The 10628-nt window shown below is 44.1% G+C and overlaps 2 protein-coding genes across 4 annotated transcripts in view; both read right to left on the bottom strand.

Moving 5' to 3' along the window:
* Positions 1-164: 164 nt before the first annotated feature.
* SNRPD1 (small nuclear ribonucleoprotein D1 polypeptide) lies at positions 165-6605 on the bottom strand. 3 transcript variants are annotated; one of them, XM_056334402.1, is made up of 4 exons: positions 6386-6605; positions 5712-5788; positions 2629-2820; positions 165-346 (listed from the first exon to the last, which is right to left on the bottom strand). In XM_056334402.1, the coding sequence occupies exons 1-4, from the start codon at positions 6397-6399 to the stop codon at positions 270-272; spliced, it is 360 nt and encodes a 119-aa protein (XP_056190377.1). In that variant the 5' UTR covers positions 6400-6605; the 3' UTR covers positions 165-269. The 3 variants fall into 3 exon arrangements, with proteins under 3 accessions (XP_056190377.1, XP_056190378.1, XP_056190379.1); XM_056334403.1 differs by lacking the exon at positions 6386-6605 and adding an exon at positions 5881-5904; XM_056334404.1 differs by lacking the exons at positions 5712-5788; positions 6386-6605 and adding an exon at positions 5386-5647.
* An 815-nt stretch (positions 6606-7420) lies between these two features.
* SACM1L (SAC1 like phosphatidylinositide phosphatase) overlaps positions 7421-10628 on the bottom strand; it is a 31054-nt gene continuing 27846 nt past the window's right edge. The window contains exons 19-20 of the mRNA XM_056334396.1: positions 10184-10241; positions 7421-9511 (exon numbers count right to left, since the gene is read on the bottom strand). Coding sequence (XP_056190371.1) covers positions 9375-9511; positions 10184-10241 — 195 coding nt within the window. The 3' untranslated portion in view covers positions 7421-9374. The remainder of the gene's footprint in view (positions 9512-10183; positions 10242-10628) is intronic.

The following is a 10628-nucleotide window of genomic DNA, read 5'->3' as shown; positions in this document are numbered from 1 at the left end:
TTGCTTGCTATGGGGCAAAAAGCAAGAGGCAACTGTACAGCCTTCAGGGGTGGATGAAATCTTGACGATGACAACCAAGAGCCACAAGGCATGCTTGGTCCATAACAGCCTCTAGAAATAGGACCTGCCTCCCTCCCCAGACTTAACTAACACAGGAAAAGACAACTTTTTCACATTTGAGTTTATTAGAAATGGATACCATAAACAAGACCTGTACAAAAAAATAGCCGAAATTGCCCAGAATTTGGTAACAGTTGCACGGTGAGAAGTTATCGTCTTGGGCCCCCTCTTCCTCTTCCACGACCTCGGCCTCTGCCACGGCCTCTGCCACGGCCTCTTCCCGCAACTAGCAGATGAAACAAAAAGGATAAATCAAGTGAGACCCAGAAGTCCTTTCACTTTGATTAACACATTCTGTTTCAAGCATAAACAATGTAACACACTGTTCCTCTGTGATGAGACAGATATTAAGTCTGTTAATGCTTAGGAAGTTTCAGACAATATTTTCATCTTTTGTGTTAGGTTTTTCAGTATACCGCCTCCACAGACTACTGTCTGTGGCTTCACTGCAGAAATAAAGGGATGTAATAGTTGGCTGCTACCAAATGCTAGGGTAAGTCTGACAGAGAACTATGATTCCTCCTCTTTTTTTTTTTGTACAAAATCTAGCTTTTCAGGCATCAGTAAAAGCATATGCAAGACAATTCTATTTTGTTACTATTCATTACAGTAGAAAAGATTTTTTTTTTTTTGCCACAGCTCGCACTGTGGTTTATAAAGTAGTCTGCTAAAGGGAATGTGAGTTTTAACACTCTGTGAGATTCCCAAGCTCAGCCTTTCTCAGGCACCATGTGAAAGGGCAGAATTTTGAAAGGATCCCACCACCAGACAGCTCCTACTGTTTTCAATGATGCCTCTGCCAATTTCAGATGTGATTCTCAGGCCAGGGACTTGGCCGTGTGCTCTTGCTTTTAAATACTGCTATTTAATGGTAAAGGGAAGACAACCACAGAATAATTCAGGCTGTGAGCAACTGCTGGAGGTCAGGTGATCCATATGGTGATAACATGTCATTTCACCCGTTTCTCCTAAAGAAACATAACCTGTCCCGTCAGATTGCAAGGCTACCTACAAACTTTTGAAATCACTGGTTAATTTCAAGTAAGTTTGTCAGGCTAGGGCCCCAAAAGATACTTAAAATTCTGTGGAGGCGGGTGGCCGGGTAAGAGACACACACTAGCATCCACATTCAAGAAAGAGGCTGTAACAATTATTCTGCGCCATCTGATAGTACGTAGGTTAGAAATGCAGTGAAGACAGAAAGACCAGAGGCATGGGACAAATTTGCAAGAAGCAAGCCATCACTTGTTTTGCTGGTAGTAGACTGTAAAAAACCAGAAGCATCAACACCTGACTAAATGATTACAGCATCTACACGCATCAGTATAGTAGTGTTCACTAAGTGGTCAGACCCAAGGCACACGTGTCACGTACATCGCTCAGCCAGCACCCTGCCTGCCACTGACAATCTCATTTCCCGAGGACAGATCATGTGTTACACACTTTTGAAGCCCAAGGGAAAAGCACAGCACAACAAGTTGCAGTCAGAGTGCTTTGGTACACTGAAGATACAAGGAGTATTAAACTGAGGTAGACAGTGCTATCACAGATGTTCCTGTTCACATCACATCATGAGGTTCAGAAAAAAAGCAATCCAGCCGCTCTCATTTTTCCATGTGGTCAGATTATTTTTAAGGGACATGAGAGGAGCAAAATGTTTTCAGGAGCTTTATCCTTATTCTCTACAAAGCCAACAGCTGTGCCACTTGCACTGTGTGCTGCACCCACCTGAGGGTTGCTTACACCATTTCAATAAGGTAAGCACACCAATTCATGACATATGCATGGATCAAAGACCACAGATCCAAATACTTAAACACCAATTACAGGAGAATCAGTATGACATTATTTTAGAGTCAATTAGCTTTCACTTACAACTTACTATTTTAAAAACAAACAGATTAACTGCTGAGCAAAATACATGCTGCCTGAAGACAAGCTACAGATTTTCAGGGGTTTGCTGGATATTAATCTTTAATAGTATGGATTACAACTGAATTACTCTCTAGCCTGTTAGGCTTCTGGGGAAAAGGGTTTTTTAACAGCCTTTTTTTTGGGGTGTAGGGTGTGTGGTGTCGAAGTTACAGGAAAAGCGGAGTAGAACACTGCTGGGAGCCAAAGCTAGAGAGTTGCTCATCCGAATACAGCCTTGACTCCCTTAAGATTCTCACCTCTCAAATTTGGTTCTCTGACAGATTGTTTTTACCCATTACCAAGCGAGATTTCAGTGAAGCATTCAGCACTGTTCAAGAGGCTTTTCTGTACTTTCTTATTAGGCTATGTGAAGTTCCCTGTGCAAACCGGGGAAACACACATGAAAGAAAGCTCTACAGATGCCAAGAAGGTAGGCAAGGCAGACTTAGCTAGTTTGGTATCAAACCACCAAAGATGAAAGAAATAGCTGCCAAAGGCAGATATTAAGACACTCAAATCTGACGTCTTCAGATTCAGAGTATTAAAATGCATACAAAGGCAGAACAAACACGTACCGGAAAAGCACAAACTAACCTGCTTCTCTTTTCTTCGATTTGACTTTTGGTTCAACATCCACTAGCAAAGTATCCAGAGGCAAACTGTCTGGCAGAATGAAGTATCGGATGTTATTCCCTCGAATGCTCAGCGTCTCCAGCTGTACAGGTTCTCTGTTCTTCAGTGTCATTTTAACTGCCTTGAGATGCGTATTCATACTGACATCCACCCCTGAAACAACAGCAAGTCTAATTTCAGCGATGAAAGCCTATAAGATGGTCCCTTGTTAGCTATTTTTAAGCATGCACATACTTTGAGATTTATCCTGTTCATTAACACCTGCTTCTGCCACTCATTAATTCGGCCTCTAACTGAAAGAAATTAAGTGTCTTTTTCCTCTCTTAAATCCCTGATCCCTAATTTATCAGTTGCCGTCTTTAACACCTCATTGCTAGAGATCTTTATCTAGGTTCTGGCAATAGCAATTTCGTAAATGGTCAGAATTGAACAATAAATAAACCGCCACTTATTACAGAAGCCTAATACTAGTCTTTTTACTCCTTTAAAAAGAAAGGAAACAAACCTTTGAGGAAGAAATCTAAATTGATCGTTTCCTCTTTCTGTAAGCCTTAGAAAAATCCAACTGCCAAAGTAGTTGCTTATTTTCTGATAAATACTAGTTATTTTCTGATAAATACATCTAATACTAGTGTGGCATCTTCTATGAAAGTATGTAAAACACACTCCTGTAAGGAACCATCATTGTGGTTACAAACTCCATGAACAGCCAGTATGTAAAAATGTATGGAATCAACACCATGCTCACTATATTGTGCTATGCATAATCCAAAACTGGAAAAAAGTCTCAGTTGGATGCACGTATTCAGTAACACCTTGAGAAGCATTTAAAAAAAAAAAACAAAAAAACCCCAACCCCACCCCAACAAACCCCCTGTTTTAAGTGTTTATTTTGCACATCACAAGCTTTGTGTGGAATCCGATCTCAAACTGTTAAGATCAAAATGAAACTAACTTTTTCAGATGAAAAAATGTAGGCAAAAAATACAAACTGCAGTTTACACGCACCTGCTGACTCAGTGACAGGACACTCACACGAGCAGAATTCTAATGTGTTCCAATACTTGTACAAACAACCCTTCGTGGCAAAAATAATTATTGTCTTGTTTCATAAACACAGAAAGACAAACTGTAAGGCGTCTTGCCAAGGTAAGGAAGCCAGTGGCAGGCCAGAAGAACCATTGTGCTGTGCTTATTCCATGCATTTTTCTGTCTTCTCCCCTTATTTCTAGATTTCACAGCTCACTCCACCTGACCGGCCCCCCCGGTGCGTGTAAGGTATGCATTACACGCAACGGGCCCTTCAGCAAGCCTGCTCCGGCCAACCGACACACCGAGAGGAAGAGCTTGTACCGTTCGCAGATGGCACAGCAGTCACAAACAGAAATTCATGGACCAGTGTGAAGGGAAAGTTGCCGTTTTAGAAAGAGGGATTGCATTCAAAGTTTTTACAGATTCTTAGCAGAAAACGAGAGAGAATTTGCTCAACAATTAAGCCTGCAAGAACACCGAGGTCAGGAGAGAAGCAGCTTGTTTGCTTCCTACCTAGCTGGGTTCGACAAAGCGTGCTGCAATCAGACACCAGGGTGGCGCATTCAGGTCTAATCAAAGCTGATGAATCTGGCTGCAAAATAATGGCAGTTTTGAACTTTGCCAAATCTCAGAAGATACTACTGGCCAAAAAAGCACCTCAGCAATCCCCTGGAATCTAACTCTGCCAAGTTTGAGTTTTCTTTTCTTTAACAGTGGGGAGAAAAGCTCCTAAAGGCAGCCTGGGGTGAGTGAAGGAGATCAAGCACATTCATCAGCTTAACTGTAAGGGTTTGCTTCACTGTATACAATGTGCCCCTTCGACATACCCAATCGTCTCTAAAGTAATCCTAGCACCAATATTCTCAGAACAATACCTGTTATTGACATTATTAAAGCAAACAAAAATAGTCCGCACGTTTTTCAATACATACGAGAACCATAAAATGAACCATAAAGGCTTTCCCTACAACTTCCAGTTCAGTGACACATGGAAGCACCTGCTAGACAGTAACACCCACAAACTTACACACAGACGGCTGGCAACAGCAGGGGACCAGATTCTCAACACCAGGATTCCTTTTTGCCCAAGCTATGTGTCTTCAAACCCATTTCAGGAAATCTATGCAAATATATGCAAAGATGCATTCCCATATAATGGAACCATTATTTTAACCAGAGCAAATCCAAGCTCAACAGAAATAATTCATTTTTTACATTAAAACTGCCTATACACAAAATTTAACCAATGTAAGACCATATCAGCACTTAAGATTTGCCATTTATCTGTGCTACCATTAAAAAAAGAAGTCCCTCTTCTGAGGATTCAGCTGTAACATTTTTATCGCTTATTGCAATTTCACAAATCAAAGTCGGATATACCGAAACATCTTATATAAAAATTTAGCTGCATATCCACTACCAGTTTGATACGGTAGTAAAACCACCTCAGCAACATTATCATGCTGCTAAAATTCTAAAAAAATATTGTGCTTACACCGCCTTTGCCACCAGTTTGGAAAAGTTTACTTCCTTCACCCTCAAGCCCGTTTGTAAGCAAAGCCTGCAGTCTGGCGCAGAGACTCCCAGGCCTACAGCAAATTTACTGCCTCCCAGCAGCACTTTATAGAAAAGAAAGCTTGTTATAAAATGTTTCAACAACGTAAGTTTCACCATGGGTGAACTCACCCACAAGGATGTGAAAGATGATCCGTGACCAACTGAAATTTCCATGCGTTTTCATGGTTGCCCACCGAAAGCTGGGCGGTCACAGCTCTGCACTTTGTCCCCAGCAGCTTTTGCCATCGCCCAGACTCTTTTGTAACGAACATAACTCACGGCTGTATGTAAAGATCTGAATTAAAAAGAACATCTCCTGCATCTTACTGAGAAGGCCCCCACAAGAGGGAGTACAAACCGAAAAAGCTCAGTCCAAGCCAGGGCTGCCGACTGTTAGCAGAGAGGTGACGTTAAGGCCACGCTTTGCTGCAGGCCCCCCACCCGCCCTGCCGTACCTGTGATAGTTCCATGCACTTGTGTCCCATTCTTCAGTTCAATGGTCACAGTCTCATGGCTCAGCTTCATCAGAAACCTAGGGGTTAAAAAAAAAATAATCAATTGTTCACTCCCACGTAAAGCCTTAACACTTTTAACGCCCTCCTGTTGAAGAAAGCCAATATATACCGAGTATTCACACCCCCGAGCTTCCAGAGCCACCGCCCCCCGAGCTCGGGGACCCTACGGAGCGGTTTAGCGAGGCGGTGACGACTGCAAGCGACAGACACCCGAGTGCCCCCCGGCCCGGCAGCGGGGGCGCCCCACAGACAGCGCGGACCCCGCGCCAACCCCCGCCAAGCGGCCGTCACTGCACCCCGGCGGCGCCGCCCGTTACCGCCTCAGGCCGGCGCCCCGACCCGGGCGGGGTTCCCCTCACAGGGGTGGCTTTGCCGAGCGGCCTGCGCAGGCCGCGCCCCGGGAGCGCCTCCCCGCTGCCGCACGGCCCCGCCAGGCCCCACAGCCGGCTAACGGGGGTCGGCAGGCCCCGCGGCCCGGCCCGCCGCCGTCACTCTGCGGGCAGCCCGAGGGACCGTGGGCAGCCGCCGCCGCCCGCCCCCGCGGCCGGGATGGGCAGCCGTCGAGCGCGCGGGCTCCCCGGGCCGGGCGCGGCAATCCGCCTCCATCCGCTCACCTGACGAGCTTCATAGCGGCGGGAGGCGGGCGGCCCGGGGCAGGGAGCGGCGGGCGGCCCGCGGGGCGCGGCGAGCCGCGGGGCGGTGCGGGCCCGGGCGCGGGCGCTGCGGAGGCCTGGCGCAGGCGGAGGGCTCGGAGCAGGCCGCGGCCTCCCGCGCCAGCAAGCGGCCACCGAGCGCGGCGATGAATGGGCGGAAGCGCCGCTGCGCGCGGGGCGGAAGGGGCGGGGCGGCGCATGCGCGGGCGGCGCGGCGGGGGGCAGCGGGCCGCACCCTGCCCGTGGGAGGGGGCGCCCTGGGGGGTGGTACAGCCGCTCCTGCCTTACACTTTAGAGAAAAAGGAACAAGTTTGGGCGATATTTTTCGGTGAATATTTGAGTAGTTCACTTTATACCTGTCTAAGCTTTGCAAAAAAAAAAAACCAAAACCCAAACCCAACCGTAAAACCTTTAAATAATTTAATTTTTTAAAAAACTTACAGGCTCAGGATCCGAAATTGCGTTTTTAACAGTTTGGTCTGTGCACGGCCGTCTGCTCACCGAGCAAAGCCCCAGCCTGGTGCGGCACCGACCAGGCACCGGTGACTGACAAGACCCAGGCTGGAAGAGGTGCAGCTCTTACCGCGATACAATTAAAAAAAAAAAAAAAAAAAAAAAACCAAGATGTGCGCCTGCAGCAAGGGAGGGAAAGGAACGACCCCCTGCCTTTCCACCCCGAGCACCCATTGCCGTGGTTAATAAACCCCGACAGTCTTGTGAGGGAAGATTAGCCCCGAGCAGAGGTGACAGTGCAGACTTTAAGCATCAGAGGTGCAGGCAGGTCTCGCGCAGAGGTCCAGCCGTGGCTGTGAGGACTGGCACATGATACTAACACGAATTTGTGACATAGGGTGCAGAGCCAGATCATCAGTCTTCACACACAGAATAGCAAGATCTTCACATGCAATCACCAGGAACAAAACCCAAGCATCCTTCTGGTAAGAAGGAGCTCCCAAGGAACACTTTGGGAACACAAACTGCACCACAGGCAGTGTATCTAGAAAAGTTGAACATTTTATTGTCATTTATGAGAACACCATTTGTGATTTTAGAAATACAGACTCTTTGCAAAGCTCTGAAATACAGGTGCCTTCCGACTTCTAAAACCTAGCTTATTCTATGTCTTACAAATTTCTACTAGCAATTCCAGTTTGGTCTTTGCCGTAACAAGTTTTTTAAAGATGCAAAGATTTAGTTATAGGCTGCAAGACAACTGAACTGAGTTTCAAACACCACCTACCAGTGAGCTACCAAAACCATTACTTTCAAATATTGAGTCTAGGATGGTCTTGTACTTCATGCCCATAATGGAGTTCACCTTTGAAAATTTTAAGTTAGAGGATTTTCCAGTTAGCCATCAACTGGTATTTCCATTATAGCATCTAGAAGCAAACAGATACTTTGCAAGTACTAGTGCTTATGAACAGGTTATGTTTACACGAAACCCAGAGAGGCCTCCAGAAACATTCAAGGTTAAAATGAACAGTTAACAGTTGCAAAAAAAAAAAAAAAAAGATCTGTACATATTTTCAGTCGTAACACAAGGCAACACTGAAGTATCAGCATTTTGTGTTTTAGCTTCAATAATGACAACTGTGCTACTCCTAGTATTCTACATGTTTCTCCCTTCCCCCCATTTAAATTTTATACTCGCAATCTGAATATACAGCTGTACTTACAGGAAATATTAAACAATGCACAGCGCCTTAAGCAAGCTCCATGTCTGGTTTGGAACAAACCATACAAAATAAGTGACAAAATAGTTTAAAATTGGTCCTTGATTAGGATTACTTGTTTTTATACAGCTTGGAAGCACTAAATTTAAAGACACACATTTATTAACCAGCACAAATTATTCTGTAGCTTTTTTTGTCTCTTTTAAAGAGTGTTACAGTATCATGCATGAAAAGCAAGCTGCTGCTCCCAAGTGCAAACATGGGGTTTAGACTAAACACTTTCTCCCCTCGTTGTTATTCCTTCCATCACAGATTACTTCAACATAACCAAGAATAGAAGCAGCTGACTAGCAAAACAATATGAAGTTCACCTTTACATTGTGACCCATTCTTAAAATTAAAGCAATACTTTGGACCTTTAGCATAAGGAAGGTTCCATAAACACTGCCAAGGATTTTTACATTCTTCAATTTCATTTACATCTTTAGAAAGAAAATTCTGTATTTCAACTCGCTACCTAATGAATCTTCATCTGGAGACTGTAGTACTGAAACAGTGCAAGACATCTGCAACTTCAGGAACATCCAATTACACTGTCCTTTCACCCAAACAATTAGTAGAATATGCATCAGTCCTAGATAAACAAGACAGGATGAAAAAGCTCATTTTGGAAGAGCATTAGGATTGAAAAATCTTTCATATTTAGTGAAAAGAATCCACACACAAATATGCATGAAGGACTCCTTAACATGGACTTTATCACAAGTGTAATCCAGCTGTAAATCTCAGAATAGACTTTTATTGGTATGAAGCCGTATTTGTTCAGAGACCACGATTTGAAGCTCCATTATTAATGCTTCAACATCTGGGTGTTTTGACACAGGAACAGCATCAGAGCTCTCTCCTGTCAAGCCAGAGACCAAAAATTCAACTGAAAGAGCCCAGGTGGACTACGAGCTTAAGCAGTCCACTTCTGCTCTAACACACTCCAGAAAGCTGGCTTTTGCCTTTGCGTTACCTCAGCAAGAGTGGAGTCCCCTCCACCAATGCAATATTCCAAAGACCATTGCAACTAAGACTGTTGAGTCGGGTCTCAGTTGACAACTACCACTGGCAAAGGACATTATTTTCCCACCACCACCCCCCACCCCCCCCAAGGCTGCCAAGGAAGAAAGTTAAAAAGACCACTGTTTGGTGTGGAAAGCAGGTCAGTAGAGACTCCAAGTGTGGCTTGAGGAATCCTCAGTACCAAGCCGCTTTCCACACACACAAATTCAGTCCATCTTCTCTTTCTGGACCAGCTTGGGTGCATCTACAAAATCCTTGCCATTGTAAAGGATGATAGCAAAAGTTCCAAAGCTTGCACTTCCCCAGAAAAGCACATAGGCCAGTGTCTCAGTCCATGTCTCACCTGTTAAGAGTCAGATAAACAGTTTATTATCTCCAGCTACCACAGGAAGTATTTTTAGTACAAAAAGGAAAATATTTCAAGCTCTCCCTCAGAGATCTGCTGTCCACTGAAGCGAGAAGCCCTTCATGGGTACTGGTGTCTTTTCTCTTTCCATTTCTACCTAGGAAAACTGTTTGCCACACAGTTCTTGGACTTTGAACAGACAAGTACAGAAGTCAGTCAAGAGATCTATTAGCACTAAGGTCAGAAAATTAAAGCTAAAAGCAGAAGGAAAAAAGCCTTCACAGCTCCTAACACAGATTTAGATTAGGGGGACATCCATCAAGATAGGCTTATGCCTATATTTAAGTTTTCCAGATTGACTTTCTGCCCAAAATTAGGTAGGTATTTTGGGGTTTCATCCAGCCTATACAGCTAGATGTCTACTCAGCGACTACTAGAGTCTACTCACTATTAAAGCGACCTCTACAAGAGTTTTAACATTGTTTTCTACAGTACCTCAGGTTTTTCCACACTAATGTTATAGAGTAACCCTCAACCTCCAGAGCCATGCTCAAACACCTTTTAGTATGACTGAAAAGCAATTTTTTAGTGAATAGTTTCTGGAAAGCATTTATAGAAAGCCCACACATGAGCAAACTTTTTGTAAAATTAAACAAAACAGTGACTTACCAGCCATCAGCAAACAAATAATGCACATTGAGAAAGCAACCACCATAATAATAGGCAACTGGGGAAAGAGGAGAAGAATAATCACTTATTATAGCAGCACATCTAGTCCTTAATCTCCTTTAAGATGGCCTGTACTGCAGAGCTATTTACCTGCTATCAGGTACAAAAAAATTTGGATGGCTCCAAAATTTGGAAGAGTGTGTTCAATAACTACTAGATAGGTGTATTTTAATTCTTAACCTATTAAGAGAGGTTGAGGTTCATCTTTTGTTTAAAAAAGAAAATACACCAGCCACTAGTCAAACCCATAACATCCCCAAATCCTGTTTCACAAAAACAGAAGGGAGAGGAAAAGTTTGTGTGTGTTACTTCATGCAGAAACAGACTGTATGAGAAGAGATTTCCCACAAAAGAAGCTTGTGAAGGAAACAGTCATTGATGGTGA

Source organism: Falco biarmicus, chromosome 4 (assembly GCF_023638135.1).
Source record: "Falco biarmicus isolate bFalBia1 chromosome 4, bFalBia1.pri, whole genome shotgun sequence".
In the NCBI taxonomy this organism is placed as follows: Eukaryota; Metazoa; Chordata; class Aves; order Falconiformes; family Falconidae; genus Falco; species Falco biarmicus.
Note: the sequence above shows the minus strand (reverse complement) of the source record. Positions and strands in the feature narration are given on the sequence as shown.

What these genes read in the sequence shown, in the direction of transcription:
- SNRPD1 (XM_056334402.1), bottom strand. An exon ending in AGTGCATGGAACTATCACAG is followed by an intron (nt 2,821 to 5,711) that starts GTACGGCAGGGC and finishes CTGTTGTTTCAG; the next exon opens with GGGTGGATGTCAGTATGAAT. An exon ending in ATCGAAGAAAAGAGAAGCAG is followed by an intron (nt 347 to 2,628) that starts GTTAGTTTGTGC and finishes TTCATCTGCTAG; the next exon opens with TTGCGGGAAGAGGCCGTGGC.